We start from the raw sequence: 25242 nt of genomic DNA, 5'->3' as shown, positions 1-25242 counted from the left end.
CAGGCTGATTGTCTTTCTCTGCTAGTTGCTCTGCTCCAGAAGGTGATACCGGGTTGGACCCCTGTTACCCTCGGAGCCTTCTGTTAAATTTGGCAGAAAAAACACCGGGGCTCTAGGAAGAACAAAGGCGCGCCGGTTTCACCATAGAACCAGAAAAAGAATCCCTGAAGAATGGATTAATTTGGTCTAATCGAGGAGACCCATTCCATGCTTACTCTAGCAATGAGAGCTATTGGAGCAAGCAGGAAGCGGCTCTCCTCCTTATTAAACTGCCTAAAATGGCTCGGAAGTTCTCTAGCATGCTCCCTCTATACAGCAGATGCTCTGCATTAATTGGTCTATGAAGGCCTGACCTGGGGTTCTGTGCAAGGGGTTTACTAAGCATATTTATTATTTGCTATAACCTGGCGTACATGATGTGTGCACACAAGGGCCGTATTTCAGGATATTATACACTTCTGTGTTGTGTGTGCCTCTGGGAGCTGGTGTTTGGGAGGTAATGTTTTAACAGCAGGTAAGTCCTAAACACCATTCATCAGAGGCCTGCTCTCTCCCCTCATCCGGCCACAGCCATGACTGATGGGCCTGTCTTTTGTATGAATGTTTAGCACAGTGGAAAGCCATATGCCACTGGCACTGCCTACTGCCCACCGCCTCCACTGTAGCAGTGGTGGAGAGAGAGAAGAAAAGTCAGAGAAAATGGCAAGATGATAGAGGGTTCAAAAGCTATAACACAAGAGAGGGAATAATAAGCAAGGAATAAATGGAAAGAAAAAATTAAACAAACTAATCATGCCCTAAACTCACAACTCGCACAACTTTAAATACAGTTCCTACTGCAGTTACTCTACCACTCACATGAGAGCACATGCACATTCACACAGCTAAACACATTAAAGGAGGAAATATATTTTTAATAAGAGAAGCGATGGTGGGAGGTGAGAGGGGAGGCAGTGCTGGGCTGGTCCATCTGTCCCAAGCAGCCTCTCTCCCAGTGCTCCTGCCGCCCCCTCGTGAGAGAAGCACAGCTGTTACTGGAAAGCCCTACTGTCCAGAAAGGGGCTCGCACTCCTCCCCTCCATCCTCCAACCCTCTGTCCCTCCACCTCTCTGCCCAAACACCCCTGCAAGAGGATGAAACGAACCAGCAAGCCCAGCCACTGTGCAGTCAGCCTGCGCGTCTGCAATTTCAAACCTCTTTAGATCATTTTTCATGCTCACCAGAAATGAATAATGCACACATTAACTGGTGCCAGTTAATAAATGTCCGTCTCACTGCACTATATTTTTCAATAAGGGTCTAGCTGCTTCGGTTTGTTTTGCAAAACAGCGTCAGAAGGCTCCTGCTGCAAATTATCCCAGCACCCCCACCCTTTTTATCCACAACCAGAGAGCTTTTCCTATGAAATAATAAAATGGTCATAAATCCGCTTTAACTTTCACAGTTGCATGCAAATGTCAGTGAGTGTATTAGCTTTTTGTTATATCCATGAGCATTTAGTGCTTTTCTCAGCTGAAGATAATACACCACAGCATTTTTCACAAGAGTGCATCTTCAACATGCAGCCCCCAGGGCACTGCTACATAGAAACAGAATCAATCTTGGGGAACTTCCAGGCTTTGTAAGGGAGCCAAATTGGCAGACTATGTCCATTATATCAGTTCAGCAAAGCCCTGACTAGCATCTGGCCACACTGGACGTTTTATAGCCCGTCTCTAACTATTAATCATTGGCCGCGACATCACAGACTCTCAAGAGGGTGGCTGGATGCTCCGTTACAGGAACGCCACTGAAAATGCCAGGGCATGTAGACACAACGGTCTCAATACCCGCTGACAGTAGCCCTCCTTAAAATGACAGAGTGCATCCCAGCCAGACGGACAGAGTGGTGTCATGGAAGTGCTGTGACAGGCAAGGGGACCCCTCCGAAAATGCCACCGTGCCCTAGTGGCCTACAGTGTTGTAGTGCACTGGTAGTATCTGTTCTGAGGTCGTGTCATGTAATATGATCTAGATGAAGCGGACAGGGAGGCTCCCTGTCCGGGATGAGGATGGGGTTTCAGACAAGCTGCTCCTATAATAAGGCCTGCCATTCTAATGATCACTCAGTCAGCCTAACCTCTGATCCCTACTGTTATAAGAAACAGAGGGAGGGGCCGGCCGGGATGGTGGGAAGGACTGCGGGTTCAAATGCACAGTATTTACATCAATTAGACAGGCAAGATGGAGGTGCCCATCAGAGCCCATTAGGATTGTTGTGGTTTGGGGGGGGGGTGGGGGGTGGGAGGGAGGGACAGTGAGGGCCGTGCAGAGGCCCAGCGGACACATCACAGGACTGCCCTTGATCACATCCTGTCACATTGATGAGAACTCTGTCAAAGCCACTCCTACAGATGTACGGTATGCTTGTGAGTGTGTGTCTCTGTGTGTGTGTGTGTGTGTGTGTGTGTGTGTGTGTGTGTGTGTGTGTGTGTGTGTGTGTGTGTGTGTGTGTGTGTGTGTGTGTGTGTGTGTGTGTGTGTGTGTGTGTGTGTGTGTGTGTGTGTGTGTGTGTGTGTGTGTGTGTGTGTGTGTGTGTGTGTGTGTGTGTGTGTGTGTGTGTGTGTGTGTGTGTGTGTTTCAATATGCCCCGCCTGCATCCAGTCTTTCAACATATACAATGAAACAACACTGCGGTATATTAACCTCCCAAAAAGCCCAACAATACAGCGATGATTATACATTCAAAAGGCACTGTCACTCAATTTTAGGGTGCCCATTAAATGTATTCCCTCTGCGGCTATATTTAATGGATATCTCATTGTAGCAGTTTGGATAAGCTTGGTGTTTTTTTTATTTTGTTAGGGGGTGGCTGTTGGTGCTTATCAGATGCAAAATAGCACACCTACTGTTCCAAAACACCCTCCGTGGGTTCAAATTAGTGCTCCCCTGCCTCTTGTTCTTCTGTTGAATATGCTGCTACAACAAAGGGACGACAAGGTTTTTTTTTTCCTAACACGTTTGTTGATTTTAGCATTTCCGATTTTGGCTGTGAACAATCAGACTTTATTCTCCCAAATCCATTGATTACTATGATCAAAAGTCATCAGTGTGATTAGTAGAACACAATAGAGAACCCCTCCTGAGAGTGGATTTCGGTGAATCGTTGTGATGGAGCATTCAAGCAGGTAAAAGGTGTACAGTGAAAACCCAGAGAACAAGGAGAGGACTTCACAAGGCTTTAGTATCCCATCTTTTATTAATGTCACTCCCTAGGACAGCAGGTTTTTGTCAGTCAGAATGGGTAATGAAGATGTTGGCGGGGCCGGGGAATCCATCCCTTTAATACTCACATATTTTATGATAATGAAAGGTATTCAAAGAATGATTATGATAAAAGTGGGCACCCCCACTGGTGTGCCAGCACAGCTGTGCAGCTAGACAGTCAGCTGCAGGCACCCAATGAAAGGATCACACAGAAAGTAAAGAATGGATCCGTAAGTACATAAAGCGAATTTCTGATGGTTTTCCAGCCAACCGTACATCAGCAGCACTGCATGTTACACTGCATGACCAAAAATAATGTGAGGGGAAATCTTTCAGTCTGGAATGTCCCTATCCAAAGCTTTTTGATCTTATTCTGTCTGCATTCGCTCCATAGCATGAAGCCCTTTCACCGTACTGACCTTAACATGAGCCTTGTTGAAACAGACGCCATCTTTAACTAAACAATAACTTAAGTGTGCGCCTTAAAGGCTATTTGTTGTGGTTCCAGTTATATCTACCATGGATTCTTTACATCAAAGCAGCACAAATAAAAACAGCGTTGAGCAACAAGGACATTTCATCATGTGACATTAGTTGCATATTTAGGAGTTCACATAGAGAGGACATCGATGGTCGTGTGTTCTGTGTGGCCCCCCCCCCGACGTGCGTATCAGTAACATCTTCCAAGCATCAAAGCATCAACTGGTGTATTGTACTGTATGTGTAAACAAACCGAGCGGCCCCGAAAGCAAAGCCATACCAGCCCGCCAGAGCTTCAAAAGTTCTCTTCAAGCTGTAGGAAGCAGGTGAAAAAATAGAAGTGCGTTGAACTTTGACCCGGGTGCACACTTGTTGACTGATGTTTCACACTGGGGTCGCCTTTTCCTTCAGCCGCATTCTTCAAGAAGAGCAGGCCTGTGTGTGAGTATGTGTGTGCGTGCATGCATGGTCCCCGGGGAGATCATCCCCTTCTCCCTTTGAAGGCTCTGTGCTACAGAGCTGTTTTCATACAGCACCGGCCATGGGCTTCCTGTCTCAGCTGACCCCTCGTCTCCTCGCGGACACTTCAGAAAAACTTCCCGGCACAAACACCTTTCTCCTATTAACTACAGAGGCTTTTAGGAGCAGGAGAGGGTAAAGGGGCTTCGGAACCTCGGAGTGCCATCCCACTCAGGAACAAAGAGACGGGCATTCAAAAACAAACATGCTAACGACATTAGCGACCAGTCAGCAGTAACCAGCTGAAGCCTCTCAGCGACACTCAGCTGTGTTTTTACTGCTTAAATAAAGACTACATTGTGTCTGTGCGCAGACTGATCTCTTGGTCCAAGCTATGGCTGCTTTTGAGTATAGGGACATTTGGAACTGAACCTGAAAAAGGGCCAAATCAAATACAATTGACAACAGATTCCCTGGATGCATGGTGCTCCGTGCAGCTGACACAACACAGGGTAAGAGATGAAAAGAGGATGGGGTTCACCATGGATCAGTTCCACATGGCCTTCAAACGAAGCAACATAACAGCACAGCGCAGACGACCATGTAACCAGCTCAGGCATCCAGCACACCTGCCTATACACACTTCATACCCATGAAATTTAATTAGATACTTGGTACACAAACAGCCTCATACTTAAAAAAGTCTCGAATAATCGTAAAAGCTACAACAGGACAACCTGCAACACATCTTGATTTCCCCCCCCCCCCCCCCCCCCCCCCAATAAAACCAAACAAGAGCCTGATGCACAGATCAAGTTCTTTATTTCTAAATGGTAAAAAATAATAATAAGTGGAACAATGTAAAAATGTGTTTTACGGCAGGCAGGGGTCCCAATAGGCTCCCTCAGGGTGTGGGCTGTTTGAGCTGGTCCAGTTTGCGTCGCAGCATTTTGTAGTTGTCTCTGGTCCCAGGAGCCTCAGGGTCCAACTTTAGAGACAGTTCATAGTGTTTCTTCGCCAGCTCTAGCTTTCCCCAGCGATGATACAGAACAGCTGAGAAAAAATAGATTAAAGCTGAGAAGGAGCAACCATTGTGATTAGAGATGTCCCGATCCGATCACGTGATCGGGGATCGGAGCCGATCACGTGATTTTCAAAAAATCGGGGATCGGGATTTTTTTTTTTTTTTTTATACTTTTTTTTTTTTTAAATTTAATGTTATAAAACAAAAATGACCATGTTCACGTCTTAAAGTCATCCTGAGGACTTAGTTTTGGTTTAAAATTACACAACATCATGTATGTGTTGCTTTCTTTGGGCTTGTTTTCATAGACCTGGTTGCTTATTCCTCTTAAATCTGGCAACAGAGTGGGCGCAGTGTCTAATAGTAGCAGTAAGCTAACGAGAGGCTACGTTCAGCTCGTGACTCGGGAGTCGGGACAGAGAAAATGTCAGGAGTTTGGAAGTATTATAAAATTGAAAGCGAAGGCAGTGTAACAGCCAGATGCAATGTTTGCAAGAAGGAGGTTCTGCGTGGTGGAAAGAACAGAGCTACGTTCAACACGACCAATCTAATACGCCACCTGAGAAACAAACACCAACAACAACACGACGAGTACACAGCGGCCACTCAGGGAACGGCACTGAAACAACCGACACTTTCAGAGACTTTCAAAAGGAAAGAGAAACTGCCCCAGAACAGTGAAAAGGCCAAAACAATAACAGCCAAGATAGCTGAATTCATCGCGTTGGATGACCAGCCGTTATCTGTTACCTTTTTTTTTCTCTTAATGCATTGCATAAAGATCGGATCGGGAAAAATCGGTATTGGCAGATTGTCAAAATCAAATGATCGGAATCGGATCGGGAGCAAAAAAAGGTGATCGGGACATCCCTAATTGTGATGGTTTACAGCCATTCATAAAAGGGTGCAAAATAATGCTTCTGCTATCAAACACAGTTGTTATTTTATCTTTTGATCACCCAGAATCTGTCATGAACTCTGTAAAATGTGTAGGTAAGTAGCTTACCTAAATTGCCATGGCAACTAGCAGAATTTGGGTTGATCCGGAGTGCATGGAGGAAGAAGCCCTCTGACTCCTGAGGACAAAGAAAAAACACTGTTTTATTATCTTTACTATAACTATTACTGACTTTTGGAAGACATGTTGGATCCTGTTAGTAATAAGATCATCAATATACATATATAGATATTCTGTGTTGAAAATCTTTATAAGACACTGACTGACCTTATATTTCTGTGATTTCCCCAGGACGTTGGCCAATGAAAACATGATAGTGTGGTCGTTGGGAAGGAGCTTCAGAGCCTCTCGGCCGATCAGCTCAGCCTGACCCAGGTTACCTTAAAGACAGAGCAGACAAGGACCAACGTATGTCAATACACAATTGTTGGGCATACACACACACACTACAAATACAGCTTGGATGTACAAACACTTCAAATGAGTGTGAGTTACATATCATGGTAAACTAAACTGCTGTGTTAACATTCATACACATTTAACTATAATACTATAATAAGAGCTGCTGAGACGAGAATCTGATTTTATTTGTCAGCAGGGTCTAGAGCAGAGTTTTTCCCCTCCACACATGGAAGAGCGGTTTAGTCTCCTAATTAAGGTTGAACACAAGGCCCACTGGGTTATTGATCTCTGTCACAGACCCGTCTGATGTCTGGCCAGAAATTGAAAGGCAGAGAGAGAGAGACAGACAGAAAGAGAGACAGACAGAAAGACAATGGCCGTCACGTCCTGAGTCATGGCCTGTGCCCTTCAGACACAGCGTGCCAACATGTGAGTACATGTGTGACTGTGTCAGAGCGCCTGAATCTACACTGATTCCTCCTTTTGTTTGTGCAATGATCAAAACAAAAGAGCGGTCGTGAACAACAAAGACAAAAGAATATTCCCAATTCCATGCTTTTTGAAAATGACACCTATTGTTCTTCTTTTCTCTCTTTTTTGTTTGTTTGGTGGGGAACAGGGGAGAGGGGTAGAATTATTTATGTCAGATTTGGGGAACAAATGCGGAGGGGGGACTCTGAGGGGGCGCTGTTCTGGCTGTGCTTGCCCACGTTTGATCAGGAACATACTGGACCCTGATTGGACGGTTCCAGTGCCCTCCTGGGAGACTCCGCCCCCGCGGGAGCTGCTTCTGACAAAACGGCTCGAGCGTTTGGAAATCAGAGCATTCTCCACACGGCAGGGAAGAGTGCCTTCAAAACTCACAACACAAAGCTTTAATACATAAATTTCAAGCATTGCTGATTCCTGCTCTTCCGGTCTAATCTTGTTGGCCATTTAGATTTCCTGCCTTTCCAAAATAACAACGCTGTGATTTTTGGCTGTTAATGCTGAAACAAGCTGCACCCAGAGCAGAGAGATCTTTCAAAGTAAAGACACTGATACATGAAAACCAATTCACAAATGGATAAAGCTTATTATTTTGTAATTTTATATTTATTATTACTTAATTATAATATGTTTGATGTAAATCATTCTTTAGTAGCATCTGGGTTTAAAAAGACTCTCGAATAGTGATAGCAGGTTCCAATCTTCATGTGTGAAGGTTATATTAAATCACTACACATTTGTGTACTGTATGTACAGCATGTATGTGTGTGTGCACATGTTGTCAGTACCAGTGTTGTCCAGCAGTATGACCATGTTGTTCCATGCCAGGCTGTGGTCTGGTTTGAGCACGGTTGCGTTCCTCCATGCGTTCAGGGCATCCACATTTCTGTTCAGGTCAGCATACTGTCAAGACAAGAGAGAAATATTGTTATAAAATTCTCCTTTATTGATGTATCGGTCCCCAAACAGATGTACAGTGGGGCAAAAAAGTATTTAGTCCAATTGTGCAAGTTCTCCCACTTAAAAAGATGAGAGAGGCCTGTAATGTTCATCCTAGGTACACTTCAACTATGAGAGACAGAATGGGGGGAAAGAATCCAGGAAATCACATTGTAGGATTTTTAATGAATTAATTGGTAAATTCCTCGGTAAAATAAGTATTTGGTCACCTACAAAGAAGCAAGATTTCTGGCTCTCACAGACCTGTAACTTCTTCTTTAAGAGCCTCCTCTGTCCTCCACTCGTTAACTGTATTAATGGCACCTGTTTGAACTTGTTATCAGTATAAAAGACACCTGTCCACAACCTCAAACTCCACTATGGCCAAGACAAAAGAGCTGTCAAAGGACACCAGAAACAAAATTGTAGACCTGCACCAGGCTGGGAAGACTGAATCTGCAATAGGTAAGCAGCTTGGTGTGAAGAAATCAACTGTGGGAGCAATTATTAGAAAATGGAAGACATACAAGACTACTGATAATCTCCCTCTATCTGGGGCTCTAATCATGATTAAACCCTGGAGTCTCACCAAGCGTCCTAGATTATAGTAGCAGTCGGGGTATTTTTTGCGGAAGCGGATGGCATTCCAATAGCTCTTCTCTGCTGCCTCGAACCTCTGCAGGCTGTTCTGAACTATACCCAGATTCATCCAAGCTGCTGCAAAGTCAGGCCTGCATGGAATAAGAAAAATACAACGCTATAAGAAGGGAGCTTTTTTTTTAAAGATATTCCATGTTGGAATCAATTAAATGAAGGTCGGGTCTGTAATAAAAAGTAGATTATTTTGGGCGACATACTGAATAGAAACAGCTTTGGACAGCAGATGCTCCGCCTCGATCAGTTCATTCCTCTCCTTCAGGATGTTCCCCAGGTTGTTCATAGCATGGACATAGGTAGGGTGAAGGCTGAAAGACACAGAAAAATGCATTTAACACGACTCAGCCCTCACTCACATGTACTGCCATTATACATCTAGCTGCTTTCTTGCGAGGAGACATACCTGACTGCCTCTCTGTAATATGCGATAGCAGCAGTCGAGTTTCCTCTGTCGGCCAGGTTCTTACCAACATTATAATGCACCTGAGGAATAAGTGATAAGGCATGAGAGAGAGACTTGAATTGTGTGGCCTCAATGTATTGACCAATGCTGTAAAAAAGAAAAAATGTACCTTGGCATTGAGTGGACAGACAGACAGGGCATTGGTGAAGAGGCTTTGCTCTGACCGCCACTGGTGACTGCGGAGAGCACAGCGAGCTACATACACACACAACAGCCCGAGCACCGACACACACAGTGGCTTCTTGAATGGGAAAGGAAAGAAACAGAAAAAGACAAAATGTATTAACATATAGTGTTAATCAATATAGCCTTGATGCATACAAATCAATTATCTGTGACTCAGAGTTAACAGCCTGCGAATATATCTATGGGACACATGGACACCACCTGCTGTTATCTTCCCTTTATAGGTGAGTCATTAGTCATTCCTCTTGCCTGTACCTGCTCTGCATCACTGAATCATTAAAGCTGCCTAAACAGGTGGGGAAATAAGAAGTTTGAAACCAGGACCTGTTAGATTGTATAAATAGAAGGGTCACTGTGTTGTCATATTGCACTCTGAGGTTTAACAGGGTGTGTTATCTTAGTATGATTTAGCTCTACCCTGTATTTGGACCAGCGGCAGCAGCAGTGTCCCACAGAGTAGGCCAGCAGCAGGCAGTATCCAGCTGAAGACAGGTAGAGAACTCTCTCAGCAACGACAAAGCCCACCCTGAAAAAGATGTTACAAGCCGGCAGAAAAGGGACCACCAGCAGCACCAGGCCCAAGGTCAGTGTCCTGAGGAAGAGGACATAGAGTGAGGATTATATACATTCAATGACACTCAAAAAGGGCAGTGTATGGTGAAGAATTAAGTTAGGATAAAAATATTCAGGTTCAATAAACTACTCCAAAAATCATCCTGAACATAGACATTTTCCCTGTGAAGCACACACTCGTCGGTATGTCTCTAAACCAACAGAGAATTTTAAAAACTCAATCGAGACGTGGAGCTCTGGTCACACTGCAGTAGACATGGTACAATTTTCATAATCAAGTGTGAGTCTGGAGAGGCCAACATGTACTTCCTCTCGTCTACAGCGAGGGTGAGATGGCTGTTCTCGCTTACCTCCTCCTCTGGCTGTCCTGCGAGCATAAGGCTTGGCTTATCAAGCCTATCAGGATGCACCAGAGCAGCAGCAGCCATACCATCCTCCAATCAGTGGCTGACTTAATGAGAGGCACACAGCCCATGGACCAATCAAAACACAGCCACCAGGGACACAGCAGCAGCCAGGCATTCAGAGAGTAGTAGTAATTATAGTTCACTATCTGCCAATCAAAGAGGAACAGGAGGGGTGGAGAATGGGAGAGAGTAAGGAAACATGAGAGAAGCAAAGCATTTCAAATTCAAAATCAAAGTCAATCACTATCTTTCATTGGACAATTCATTGAAACACAGATCCTAACATATTTCTAATGAGGATCAAATTGTGTCTAGCTTTAGTATGTGATTAAATAATGCTTTTCACATGAAATAACCTCAAGAAAAAAAGTCGTACTTACTCTTAGAAATATATTTTCTGCAAATGAGGCAGGGTTGTCTACTTCAGTGAATGCTGGTGGTCCTGTTCCCATGATCCTCCAGCGTGCATAGAGCATTGAGAGTCCTCCAAGACCCATGAGAGCTAATCGTGTAAGCAACCCCGTTCGCAATATCTCACTTACCTGTCAGAAAATATAACCACATGTCATTGACAGATAAATATCCACGCTTGGTAGTTACTTGCAAGTGCCATTTCAGGACTACAATTCAGTCAAAAATCATATTTCTTTACATAGAACATGTATGTGATGTGACATTAATCATACAAGGGAGTGCATAATTTATGACATAAAGGAGAGGGGGGGTATATACACTGTAACTCACATTGAGCGGGTTCTTCCTGAGGAGTAGCCTCTGGCTGAGTTCATACACATTAACATTACAGATCAGAAGGACATCAAAGGCTGCATTTACGCCCTGAAGGAAAATACATGAAGAAGGAAGCAGAAATGGCATTTAAAATGTATGTAGGTCAGCAAAAATAAAGGATCTTTAGCTCCTATCATACATGTGAAAAACATGACACTGCTCACTTGGGCAAGAAGACATCAATTGGTATGTTTTCATTAGGTGTTAACATATTTATATTTATCATGTGTAATTTGGAAGGATTTTCATTTAACATTATTCTTACTGGATCTGATCAAATCATCAACTCACAACAAAATGGCTTTGAAATAAATAAATATATATTTGTTTTACCAAGACTGTGATGCCTTGTTCTTTGCAGAGCATTGCTGCAGCACACAGCAAGAGGCTGACCACAACCCACTGGACAGAAAACCTGTCATCTCTGTCACTCCCTGTGAACACAAAGCCGAGACCAAGCCCGTTATGGACAGTTAGGGCTCAAATTGCAGGAGTTCAAACAGATGGATTTAAAAAGAAGTAGCTCGACGATGTTTGATTCTGACACTACGGCAGAATCAAACAGGACAGGCTTTTGAAGTGCCCTATTAAAGTGTACATGAAGAATCAAACTAGTTAAATACCTACCTCGGTTGAAAGCTTTACAGTAGGTGAGGAAAGACAGCTGGAAGAACAGAGCGCACAAAAGATCCGCTCGACCCACTATACCAGCCACCTAGTGATACAGAGAAAAAGAAACATAAAGAGCAACATAATTAAAGATGCGATATGAAAGGCAGAAGTTTCTCTACCACGTATACATTGTAAAACATCATCATCATTTGCATCCCTTCATTCATTCCCACATTATGTATGACATTCCTTACATCACACCACTTATTTTGCACAGGGCATCCAGTTACGAATGGAAGCTTATTAACAGAGATAGGAAACATCTCTCATTACCAGCATCACCACCTGTAGGTGTGTGTGTTGTTTACAGTGTGTGGGTACAGTATGGTAGACATCCCGGGGTTGCCTGCTTTGATACATACAGTGGGCCTAAGCCAACAGTCCGCCTGCCTCCCACCCCCCAGGTCTCACCCAGTCCTTGACCTGCATGATTAAAGAGAATGAGAGGGGGAATGCTGCTTTTCCAGCCAGGCTTTACAGCAAACACACATGTGCTGGCTGGTCAATAAGCATCCCAACACAACTAATAATCAGGCCGTGCTACCACTCGGATCTTGGCCCTGCACTGCCAGCTGAGACCAGGCTTTTGTTCTTGGCATGGAACCACTGCATGTTTAGTATTAAAACCTCCCGACTAGCATGTCAAGATGCCATGATGGGCTGCTGTAGGGCATCCATGTTGATAATAAAAGTGTGTAAGCACAAACAGTGAATTGTCTCAAGGAGCTGGACATGCATGTTGTGACCGAGCCCACGTTCAAAGCCAGATTTGGAGCTAGCATGATTTGGCAACTGGTGCATCAGGATATAGAAGGGGAATAAGCTGATGTAAATATTTTATGACTGTTTCTACTTTATGCCCTGATGTGTCATGAGTTCAAACATGTGTTAGTGTTGTTGGTTCACCATGATTGATGAAACATTTCAATATTTTTTAAATGCATTGTGGCCAATTACGGTGTTATATGGTCCATTTGCCACATACTGTGTTAAAAGAAATGGAAGGCAAAGCAACATGTGAGAGCATATGCAGGGGAAATCTATTGAAGCAATATAATATAACATCTTTAAAATGAATTTGAAAATAAATTGCACATTCAAATATAAATTGCTTGGAGGATAAATCATAAAAACATTTATGTTAAAAACACATGTTTCTATAAAGGGCAACAGTTGCACAATGTCAGGTTTTGTCATACTGTGTTACTTAAAGAGAAAATGTTCAAAAGAGCTTCTAAGCCCGTCCAGCATGCTGCTTATTTTTTCTATAAAACGTTGTTTTGACAGTATTAGCAATTACTGCTGTGAAACATACGGTCTGATGAACGGTGTCAAAAAAAGTATGTTGTTTTTCTTTTTGCTGTATTTGTTCATTAGTGAATCTTTGCAGCATTTTCTTTAATGACACCATTATTTAGTTCTCTGGGTTGTCTGAAAAGTTTTGAGAGGACAAACATTTGATTTTGTTCAAACTGAAAAACAGCTTTGGTGTTTGTGTCACCCGACTTCAAATATGGCTGTATTTATTCTAAAAGATGTAAAGAAAGATAACAAAATTGTAAATATAAATCTTAAACTGACATTAGTGAATTATTCTACTGCTTTGAGTACTAACAATATAGTCCGTCCTGCATGTAGGAAGGACGAACTCAATACAAATAAACAAAACATAATTTTTTTTAACTTGAACTCCACTTACACTTTCTGTGTGGACGGGGTGTGCGGCAAACAAGAGGGCAGCAAGCAGAGAGGTCTTGGGAGCGTTGTTCAGTATCCTACCATTCTCATCATGGGCCAGTCCACCAATCAGTATAGCAAACATGTCAATCATGAGGGCAGATATGACAGCATGGAGGATGATGTTCAGCACATGGAAGCCAACAGGGTGCAGGCCTCCCGCCAAGAGGTAGTTCAACCTGCAAGAGCAAGAGAGGGAAATACCTGACCATAAGTGAATGGCAGATTTAGGAAAGTACAGATATATTTGAGGGTGGTACGAGCTAAGTGAAAGCAGTGGTAGGGCAGTGTGGGGAAAAAACAAGTATCAGTAAAGGTGTGTTGTATTTGTAGGAACTTTTATAAAGGACAGTGACCTTGGTGCTGCCAGCGGATAGCACAGTTATCTTAAGTGTGCTTAATTGACATCTGCACCTCACTAAGCCTGCATTAAGCAGTAAGAGAGAATGGGAAAAGAGTCCTTATAAGAGACTTATCCATGTGACAACCTGCAACAGTTCCATGCAGCACTACACTCAGGCCAGTGTTGACTGATACACATGTTCTGTGATGCCTCCGAGCACGTCTCCCACCTACACAGAGAACGAGGAGGGCAGCATCATAGTCACCTTTGTCAAAGTAAGGTCATTCAAACCCTTAGGCAGCCCTGAGTTGAATGCTTCCCTAAATGGAGCTAAACGTTGCAAAGCAAGCTGCTTTAAAATTAGCCCACTATTGTCTTTCTCCTGTGGTCAAATGCAACCACAGTGTTAACGTGGATGAAGGCAACATCTATCCACGTGAACATATCTGTGGGCACAAGGAGCTGAAAGGGCTGCACACTCAGCATAGTAGACTCTCCTAGGAAGTTTGCACACAACAAAACCTGAGGCAGGACATTAGCAGAATTGACCGGGCCGCACCAGTGGCACCAAGGCCCATTATTTCCCCTACCAACACAGAGAGAGAGTGGACTGATAGGGCCCCAGCTAAACCTGGGGTGAAAGGCAGAGAGACAGATGAGCTACTTCTGTGATCCCTCCAAAATCCACAGTGACTAGAACGTCATTACCTGTGACAAACTGATTACTTACCCTTGCACCAGAGTTTGACGAATATGTGCAACTAATATGTGTCAGGAGGAAGACGACGCCACACAGTCCTTGACCTTTCCCACAGAGCACACTTAGCTGCTCATTCAGGACTAAAACCACCAACTTTGTCACCAAGGGCCTAAGCAAGTGTTTATGGAAATTAGGAAAAGCTTTTGCATATGATGGGGCAGCTAGGTCATAAGCAAGCACCACTACAGCTGCACAGACTGCTGTAAATGGAAAACCAACGGAATAAGGCCAAAAAAGCAGACATACCCACTGCCAGCCTGAGCTTTTTTAACCTCAAAACAAATGAATGTACAATTTCAAGATCAATGTGCAGTTGTCCATTCAACTACTTGCTTTGTTTAGAAGCACTTGAAATTAATCATATATAAATCATGTGTATTTGGAGAGCTGTAAGAAGTTCAAAATATAGGTTGTTATGCCAGAGTCCTTGTTTTCCTAAATTGCTAGGGGAATACAGCACTTCTATAACAGGCACCACACATTAAGTGTTGACAGCTGACCAGGAACAAGTATATTTTTGGTAACTTTGGTCTATCATTAGTGTTTGTGCTCAGTAGATATGTGTCCTTACCTAAATGTAAGGACAGTGAGAGGTCGGTAGGATTTGTGACTAGAGTTGCTACTCAGGTTGCTTCCCCAGAAGTCATTGCTCCAGATGTTGTTCAGGGGTGTTGTTGGTTTCAAGTCCTGGAACAAAAACATAACATTTGACATTAAAACATGCAGAACGCCACTGTTAATGCTGCAAAGGCAATGTAATAAAGACAATATACGTTTTGCAATACAAGAGATTACATCAATGTTCTTTTTTCAAATGTGAACATGCGTGCATTACTGCAGGAAAAAACAACCTACCTTGTTGTTGATAATTGCTTCAGAATCATCAAACACAAACTCCCCGTCATAACTGTTCATGAAGCACAGCAGTGCCACCAGGGCGACAGTGACCTTGGCTTGGACCGGTGCGAGCTTTGGGAGGGGTATCTGGCGATCCCAATACACTTCAGACAATGCCATGATGCACCGGGTCGTAGGTCATTCAGTATCATCATCTCTGAGGGAGTGAGTGCAGAGAGACACCGCCATATTATACAGCTGATACAGCCGTGTGTTATAAAAAAAGTGCGAACATGCATAATAAAGAAACACTGTATTTTTACAATGGCTTGATTCATACCTTATCTTTTGAGAGGCATATTGTGAGAGGTCACAGTGTCTTCTTTAACTCCCATGTTAGCTTCTTCACCAGCTGGCTAACTAGCAAATGTTAACTCACCACAAAATGAGCCAACACTCGTACCTGCACACAAACATGGAGATTAGCTTTGCACTTTGTTACAAAGAGGTTTAATGATATGATTACGCATGATGAGTGACACATGACGCTGTAACGTGAAGGGTAACGTTACCTGAGTTAGCATGCTAGTAAGTCTTCTTATCGGGTGCATTTACCATGAATACGACATAAGCATGACATGCACTTGGTAACAGCAATATCCGTTCTACGGTTTCTGTTCTTAATATTTTGTGAGGATCATCTGTCACAAAATACAGCCCCTGCAAGGAGCAACTCACCGTTGTAAACAAATATCACGCTCAGGCTGCAACACTTCCTGTCCAGCGGGCACGTGTTCATTTTCAGCCAATAGTTGAATGCTGTAGTCTTCTTCTTCTCCTCCTCCTCCTTGTGGTGTGAACTGTGCAGTAAGTGGAGTAGATTCACATTGGCCACATACAAACTGCATATTGAGCATATTTTGAAAGCTCTTACAGGTTTAATTGGGAAAAACTAGCACATGATGCCATTTAGTCTGTCAGGTAACGTTTATTGCTCATACAATACATTTGAAAAATCAAACTGATAGTTATTAATTGTGAAAAGATAAAAGCTCTTCAACCTGTCTTGCGCATGTGTCCTTCAAAAGGACTTACATAGTAGGCTATCTTAATAGTCTACTTAATCAGAACAGTTTGCTTTACAATAGATCTATTTTCGCCACACCTTCCACCTCTCCCTGTTTCTCTCTGACCTACAACTAGCTTCCCAGTTTAGCATGAAACAAAGTTCAGTTATTATCTTTCTTTCATATGAATTTGTTTTCACCACCTTAAAGCTAACCACTTTAGATATGAGGAACTCAACACATCATATTGAAAGATGATTTAAAGCTGTGTTAACTGTTCGACGAGTGATTTATTTTTTGTTAATGCATGGTAACTTGGTCATGTATAAAATGACAAAGTGCTTTAATACATCTACTTACAGGAGCTATATCATTACTGCAGTGAAGTAACTGTTTCATGTAGATTCAGATAGATTGTTGTAAACAAGATTTTCAGCTTCAAATAATCTCCATGTTATGCATGGATCTGTCCTTGATTTTTAATCTGTACACTCTAATAAAAAATAAAATGTACATGAAGAATGATGTTACTTTTGACATGGGATTATGTACACTGAACAAAAATATAAACGCAACACTTTTGTTTTTGCTCCCATTTTTCAGGAGATGAACTCAAAGATCTAAAACATGTTCTATATACACAAAATAACCATTTCTCTCAAATATTGTTCACAAATCTGAAAAAATCTGTGATAGTGAGCACTTCTCCTTTGCTGAGATAATCCATCCCACCTCACAGATGTGGCATAACAAGATGCTGATTAGACAGCATGATTATTGCACAGGTGTGCCTTAGGATGGCCACAATAAAAGGCCACTCTGAAATGTTCAGTTTTATCACACAGCACAATGCCACAACTTTTGAGGGAGCGTGCAATTGGCATGCTGACAGCAGGAATGTCCACCAGAGCTGTTGCCCGTGAATTGAATGTTCATTTCTCTACCATAAGCCGTCTCCAAAGGCGTTTCAGAGAATTTGGCAGTACATCCAACCGGCCTCACAACCGCAGACCACGTGTAACCACACCAGCCCAGGACCTCCACATCCAGCATGTTCACCTCCAAGATCGTCTGAGACCAGCCGCTCGGACAGCTGCTGCAACAATCGGTTTGCATAACCAAAGAATTTCTGCACAAACTGTCAGAAACCGTCTCAGGGAATCTCATCTGCATGTTCGTCGTCCTCATCGGGGTCTCGACCAGACTCCGGTTCGTCGTCGTAACCAACTTGAGTGGGCAAATGCTCACATTCGATGACGTCTGGCACGTTGGAGAGGTGTTCTCTTCACGGATGAATCCCGGTTTTCACTGTTCAGGGCAGATGGCAGACAGCGTGTGTGGCGTCGTGTGTGGCGTCGTGTGGGCGAGCGGTTTTCTGATGTCAATGTTGTGAATCGAGTGGCCCATGGTGGTGGTGGGGTTATGGTATGGGCAGGCGTATGTTATGGACGACGAACACAGGTGCATTTTATTGATGGCATTGTGAATGCACAGAGATACCGTGACGAGATCCTGAGGCCCATTGTTGTGCCATTCATCCACGACCATCACCTCATGTTGCAGCATGATAATGCACGGCCCCATGTTGCAAGGATCTGTCCACAATTCCTGGAAGCTGAAAACATCCCAGTTCTTGCATGGCCAGCATACTCACCGGACATGTCACCCATTGAGCATGTTTGGGATGCTCTGGATCGGCGTATACGACAGCGTGTTCCAGTTCCTGCCAATATCCAGCAACTTCGCACAGCCATTGAAGAGGAGTGGACCAACATTCCACAGGCCACAAACAACAACCTGATCAACTCTATGCGAAGGAGATGTGTTGCACTGCGTGAGGCAAACGGTGGTCACACCAGATACTGACTGGATTTCGGACCCCTCCAGACCCCCCCAATAAAGCAAAACTGCACGTTTCAGAGTGGCCTTTTATTGTGGCCAGCCTAAGGCACACCTGTGCAATAATCATGCTGTCTAATCCATGGGAGCCTGCCTGCAGACCTCCACTCTCAGGAGAGTTCCGGTGCAGACCTCCACTCTCAGGACACCTCCACTGTCAGTACAGGAAGTGACGATTCTGACGCGTTTTTTCCCCACCCACCGAAGGACTCGTTTGATGGAAGTTTTCAAATCACAATGGAGACTCATCACGGAGGTGATGAGTCCGACCACCGTGCACTTTGGGTCGGCCTTGGTCAAGCCCTTTTGACCCCCCCAGCCTGGTTCTCGTACAAGTTTTTCGCTCAAATGACACCATGGAGATATGTAACGGGAGTTGACAGGGGACTCTGCCCTCCTCACGATTGCCTATTTTCGGACACTTTCCACTTTTCCCCGGTTTTATTATTTTTTAGGTTATTTCACCCGGTTTATACCGGGGACATTGCCCGGTCTCGGGTGTCCCCCCACGGCCTGTGTCCATCCCCCCCCCCCACACTCATCCATATATTAACGGATTTTGACAATTGTTGTTGCATTTTTCTCCTCTCCTCTCACTGATCGAATGGCAAACGCGACCCACTGTCGGAGGGCCTCCGCGCCGGCCGATATGAAGCGTGACCAAGACGCACCGTCCAGGGGTCCCACGGGTCCCGCAGCGGGGTGGAGGTTCCCAGCTGGAACCTCTCCACCTCCGCCGCAGTGCACCCGGCAAACACGGTTGTTTCTCGAACCTTCCACTGTTGTCTAGCGGGTGTAACTAAAATACAAGATGTCGTATTTATATATATAAATAAATATATATATAGATATATATATAGATAATAAGTGTCAGTGCTATTTTATGTTGTATTAGCGTGCATTTCCTGTTCGGAAAGTGGTGCTGTACTGAGAGTAAACAATACAAGGTGTTCCTATTTTTATATATATCTATATATACTTTATGTATATAATAAGTGTCAGTAAGATTTTATTTTGTATTTGCGTGCATTTCCTGTTCTGAAAGTGGCGCTGCGGCTGTACTGATAGTAACTACAATACAAGATGTCCGTATATATCTATATATATAGATATATACATATATACATGTATTATATTAAGTGTAACGATCCGTCACGATCCGATTTTATTTTGTATTTGCGTGCATTTCCTGTTTGGAAAGTGGCACTGTACTGATAGTGGTGATTTTATTTTGGAATTCTTAGCGTGCACTTCCTGTACTGACAGTGGAGGTCTGCACCGGAACTGTCCTGAGAGTGGAGGTCTGCAGGCAGACCCCTCTCATCTAATCAGCATCTTGATATGCCACACCTGTGAGGTGGGATGGATTATCTCGGCAAAGTGCTCACTATCACAGATTTGTTTCAGTTTGTGAACAATATTTGAGAGAAATGGTTATTTTGTGTATATAGAAAATGTTTTAGATCTTTGAGTTCATCTCATGAAAAATGGGAGAAAAAACAAAAGTGTTTCATTTATATTTTTGTTCAGTGTATTTAGGACTATTCTAAATTCAGTCTCAAAACAAAAATGCAACACCAGAGAGAACATGCATATAGCTAACCATTTGTCATTACATTATATGTATTTCACAGGGTAGGCAGAGCAGAGATAACTTTGAAACATAATTTCAAATTCATAATCTATTCACTAAGGAAACTGATACACAAGCTTCTTCTTTAATGACGGAGAATGTTCAACTTTATCCAGCTTTTATCTTGCATTGGCCTCAACTGAAAGTAAAAGTGTTAGTCAGTGTTGGTGCCATGCTTTACTTAGTCAGTGCGCAGAAAGAATTACGGCTCGGTGTCTGTATTCCTCTGTCATAGACTGCGTGGTTGAAGTCTCAAACACTAGTAATCTGTTGTCTGTCATATATGTTAATGGATAGAAGTGGTAATGGAAAGATGATTGTCTTTAAGAATTAGAGGTGCTTATGTTATTGAGGCCCAGAGCAGGCCTTAGGATTTTGTGCTCCACTTCACCTGTCATTGCTTAAGGAAGACTAGGAATCTCCCTAATGGCCAGAGCCAGGGGCCCAGGGCGACGAGGGGGGAAATGTTGTCAAGGGCACATTCTCAGACCTGAAAAATGGGTCTTAGGGTTGGTTAGAGAAGCAGACACTTATTCAGCAAGAAAGCACATAATTAAGGCCATGTTTCAAAACATCATACTTATGGGAACTACCAGTTGGGTGAAGCTTCAAGGTTTTACTCAAAATGTTCAAATCAGTTCAGAGTGCTCATATTATACAGAATTTACTCCGTTTTTGCATCTGGCCTTAATATTACAAGCTGAAGCTAAATGTTCCCTTTCCCAGCAAGAACATGGATATGTAACAGAAACACTTAGTACCCACAAAATCCCTAATTACCACTCCATGCAAAATGCATGAAGTATGGATTTCATCTCCTGGTTCTTCACCCATGTCCGTCAGTTGGTATTCATGTTATTAGCATCACTTCCAGTGGGCTGGTCAGGGTGGGGTAGTGGAGATAATGAGGAAGGATGTCCCAGAACCACCAATAGAAGATCTAGTGGCCCAAATACAGGGAGACATGTCAGGGCTGACAGTGGAGTCCCTGTCAGAGAGGGTCTGCTGTTTTTGTGATCACGCAGAAGGTGACAGACATTGATTGCGTGCAGTCTGACAGAGAATCACAGCAGAAAGGAAAGGTCAGGGTCAAATGGCGTGAAAGTGAAGAAATGGTTAAGCATCACGCAATGTCCTCAAATGAATGATGCAGCCTGCATGTGTTTTTCATCATTAACTGTTAATCTCAGTTGGAACAATTGTCTTTTCTCTGATCTCAGCGGGAGATATACAGCGATATCCTCCAAAGCTTTGTTTATTAAAGAAAATGTTTACTAATGAAGAGCAACGTTTATACTTGTAAAACATGCTTTGTGTGAAATTGTATACATTTCTTAAAGATTACAGATCTGGCAAAAATAGATGTACTAGAACAACTTTTGCACCCGGGACAAAAATAATCTCATGGGCTAATGTGTGTGTATCCCCTTCAGACCTTAAACATGAAATATGTATGGGTTTAAGCCAATGAAAATGCATTGTATTACATTTTGACTTATGCCTTGTTACTGAGTACAGTCGAACTTAAACTCAAAGAGAGAAAAACTTTTGGATATGCAATTGTATAACCTTACTTTCTGTACTGGGCGTGTTGTTGACATACTTACAATATCCACTTACTTTGAAGATTTTCTTCTGCATGAACATCACAGAAATAGTATTTGGTTTGTCCATCTGGGCTTCTGTTGAAAAAAGACAGACTATGTGGAAGATGTCCCTCCTTATGTAGATATGAAGGGTTTATTCAAAGCTAACCAAAACAAAACAATTCATATTTTAAAGTGAATACACACTATGAAAACACAGGAATGCATTTAATATTCAGTTTCTGCTTATATATCCTCCTGAATCCGGCACACTGGCCTTTTTAGACAATGAAGAACTTACCTAATTTGAAGGTGGTGGATATAATAGAGAAATATTTTTGGCATAAAATTGATTGATTTGAAATCACACACAAGAGGAGGGGCAGGAAGAAAATGGTCAAAACATCTTGTGAGTCGTAAAATGTTCTTTCTTGGAACGTGGCCATGCTAAGATTCAAAGTGAGTACTCGTCCTTGGACAAGGTGCTCTTCTGCTGCAATGGTCATTCAAACATAGTCAGTATAGCAACACCTTAAGTACACAGAACCAAAGATAGCCAAACCAGTGGTTTTGAACGGTGTCCTTTATAATTTAGGAGTGGTGAAGATGCTGAATATTTGCATTAGGCATACAGTAAGTCTTTTACAGCCCAGTGAATAAGGTAAAACCAACTCCTTGTTCTGCTTGCTCTCTTTTTCGAAGCGAGAAGCATTTCATTTCTGACTGTCGACAACTTCCCCTTCATTAAAGAGACTGGTCTCCAAAGTGTTCTTGGAAAACATTCCTATTTTTGTATGGGTGACAGAGGTGGAACAGACATCTACAACAAAGGTGAGTGAGATATAATTGACTGTAAACCAAGTACTAAGTCATCGCTTGTCATAAGCCCTGTCTGAACCTCTTTAAAAGGCGCTCTTCACTCATTATTTTGATAAAGCTGTAAGCCTCACCTTTTCTGATCAAAAGTTTCTTATATCACTATCCCTAAAAACTTATCCTTAAAGACAGTATTGTATCGTTATACGTGTTTCATCTCCTCTAAAGTTCTTGTAAGCGACTATTGATGCGGTGGAGCTGAACTGTCTTCTTTTGAAATGCTCACCTCAAAGGTGCTGAATCCAAATCTCTACACGATTGAGCTGAGCCACGGGGACTTCACGTGGAAAATCAAACGCTGTTTCAAGCACTTCCAAGCTCTTCATCAGGAGCTGCTGATGTTCAAGGCTCTCTAAAGCTCCCCCTGCCAACCTGCATGTAAGAACTGCAAATGTGCCCACCTTTTGTCACTTACTTACATATGCAGCACACAAAACCCCCAACACACACACACACACACACACACACACACACACACACACACACACACACACACACACACACACACACACACACACACACACACACACACACACACACACACACACACACACACACACACACACACACACACACACACACACACACACACACACACACACATACACACACACACACACACACACACACACACACACACACACACACACACACACACACACACACTGTAAGAGTGTGCAGAATTACACAAGACGTAGACACAGATACATGCACAAAACTGACTTTAAGCAAGAAACTTATTTATACCCGTCCTTCCTCTCTGATATCCCTGCGTGTTCATCTCACAGCTGATGGTAACAGTTTCTCTTCAGCTCACTCTCCTTTCCTTCTGTTCAGCAGCTTGGAAAAATACAGCATGTTCTTGCAGACATTGAAAATGCATTTATATAACAAGACCACTGAAGGATTTAAAAAAACAACTTCTAGCCGAATGAAAGCAGAGTTTAGTTCGGCATACTGTGCATTGGTATACTGGGATTTGGAGAGAATTCAGTCTTTTTTTGAATCAGTTGATCCCGCACACTGAATGCTGCAAGCTCCCCAAAGTTAAATGATTTTTTAAAAATGATTTCAACCTTCAAAATCACTATCGGGTATGATGTGACAGCGATGTGTGTCTTTACTTATTATTACTTTTCCTCGTATAATGTATGTTGCACTCTTGGCGGGCCCTGGGACTCAGGGTTTTCATTGCAAACAACTAGCTTTTAAAGGACAATAATATCTTTGACTTCTTTTAATGTTTGTGTTAAACGGAGCTTTTATTTAACATGTATTATCCTATCTGTTGTTCCCTTAAATACTTCTGAAGATAACATGCAATGAATGTAGCAGAACCTGAGTGAAACTTTCATATACATTCGCATTATTAATATCAGTGCTGTAATTTCAGGATCTTTGGAAAAAACTTGTTAGGCAATGCATGCACTCTACAGCTGGACTCTGTCTGACAGATGGAGGACAACCTAAAAACCCTTCAAAAACACCGTTCACAGGATCCATCCAGCGACCATAAGTGCGGCTACTTACAGTCAAAGCCTTGAATGACATCAATGCAGTAAACTCCATTGAAGGTGATCCATCTACTCTTTAATTAGGTGTGAAAGCTAACAGTAATTTCATCCTTGTCAGAGTTGTGTGGCCTGCATGAGGAGAGTATCTTCACAGAGGACGCTGATGGAGAATAGCTTGCATTAATGAGGGGACACACAGCAGGCAGGAGCAAAGAAACTATCACTTTAAGAGCTAAGATGGCCGCTAATATCCATTGCCTAAAGAAAAAAAGCGATGAGGTGACACATTATAATAATGATGCATAAGTGCAAAGTAAGCATTTTACAGTAAAACAAGGTAAATTTGTTCTTAAAGAATATGTGTGACTAACTAGAGGTACTATTTTCTGCTGAAAAGTTTGCAGCTTCATTAGGCTGCCAATGTGTCACAGAGAACTTCATTATTTTCAAAGACTTCAGAGGAAATTGGTCTTTGCTGTTTCTTTTATTTTGCTGTTTCCTTTTGGCAAGAGGAGAAGATGAGTATATTTCATAACGCTTAGCATTGCAGTCTGTGTGTTTTTCCTGGACTTTTGGACGTCAGTCAGATCTCCTTTCTAAGCAATACGCTTGTTTCATTTTAGTGTGGAAAATGCAGAGGATGATACAAAAATAAATAAGATGTATTATCTAAATTATAAATGCACAAGTTTAAAGATGCTTCTTATAGCCGTATTTATAGAAATTAAAATGTAAACTATAATAATAATAATGCATTTTATTTCACAACTCAAAGACGCTTTACAGTATGAGGGAGGGTAGACAAACAAGGACAGGCAAACAAGTAAGTAAAAAATAAAAAGGCAGTCAAGAGGAAGTTGATTGAGAGGGGGGGGGCTTATGGGTAGACAGAGTTGAAAAGATGTGTTCTATGCCACTAGTCTTTTATGCATGCATGTTTTACTTTTGGAGTCATGGGTTCATCTTGAAGCGTAGGGCAAACAACACAAATCCAGCGCGGACACATTGGTGTAGTACCTGAGGGAATAGAAGGTAAGAGAAGGAATAATTACACACTATTGTGTTAGCCTTAGTCCGTATCTCTCTGTCCGTAGCCATGTTTTATGAAGCTCCCATATTCATGATTGCGTGTGTCATTCCTTACATCTCTGTAAAAATTGATTCAGCTTTCTACACACTGAATTGTGTGTGAGTGTGGTTGTGTGCACTTTGTAGATGGCTGGTGGGGATAGTATATTTTGTTCTC

The 25242-nt window shown here is 42.7% G+C and overlaps 1 protein-coding gene across 2 annotated transcripts; it reads right to left on the bottom strand.

Annotated features, from left to right (window-relative positions):
* Positions 1-4996: 4996 nt before the first annotated feature.
* tmtc4 (transmembrane O-mannosyltransferase targeting cadherins 4) lies at positions 4997-16246 on the bottom strand. Of its 2 annotated transcripts, none has more exons than XM_034110022.1 (19): positions 16160-16246; positions 15762-15884; positions 15440-15638; positions 15156-15271; positions 13444-13660; positions 11700-11787; positions 11406-11506; positions 11028-11120; positions 10664-10825; positions 10227-10429; positions 9721-9895; positions 9227-9358; positions 9058-9137; positions 8855-8962; positions 8587-8728; positions 7847-7961; positions 6435-6547; positions 6216-6285; positions 4997-5238 (listed from the first exon to the last, which is right to left on the bottom strand). In XM_034110022.1, the coding sequence occupies exons 3-19, from the start codon at positions 15599-15601 to the stop codon at positions 5090-5092; spliced, it is 2226 nt and encodes a 741-aa protein (XP_033965913.1). In that variant the 5' UTR covers positions 15602-15638; positions 15762-15884; positions 16160-16246; the 3' UTR covers positions 4997-5089. The 2 variants fall into 2 exon arrangements, with proteins under 2 accessions (XP_033965913.1, XP_033965911.1); XM_034110020.1 differs by having other exon boundaries at positions 15994-16211.
* Between the last annotated feature and the right edge of the window lie 8996 nt (positions 16247-25242).

This window comes from Pseudochaenichthys georgianus, chromosome 21 (assembly GCF_902827115.2).
Source record: "Pseudochaenichthys georgianus chromosome 21, fPseGeo1.2, whole genome shotgun sequence".
NCBI lineage: Eukaryota > Metazoa > Chordata > Actinopteri > Perciformes > Channichthyidae > Pseudochaenichthys > Pseudochaenichthys georgianus.
Note: the sequence above shows the minus strand (reverse complement) of the source record. Positions and strands in the feature narration are given on the sequence as shown.

Bases quoted from the DNA above. Each gene is read 5' to 3' on its own strand.
- tmtc4 (XM_034110022.1), bottom strand. From the start codon at position 15,601: ATGGCATTGTCTGAAGTGTATTGGGATCGCCAGATACCCCTCCCAAAG. The intron at 11,788-13,443 runs GTAAGTGGAGTT...CTGTATCACTAG, and splicing joins ACCCCGTCCACACAGAAAGT to GTGGCTGGTATAGTGGGTCG. The intron at 11,121-11,405 runs GTAAAACAAATA...ATTTTCCTTCAG, and splicing joins AACAAGGCATCACAGTCTTG to GGCGTAAATGCAGCCTTTGA.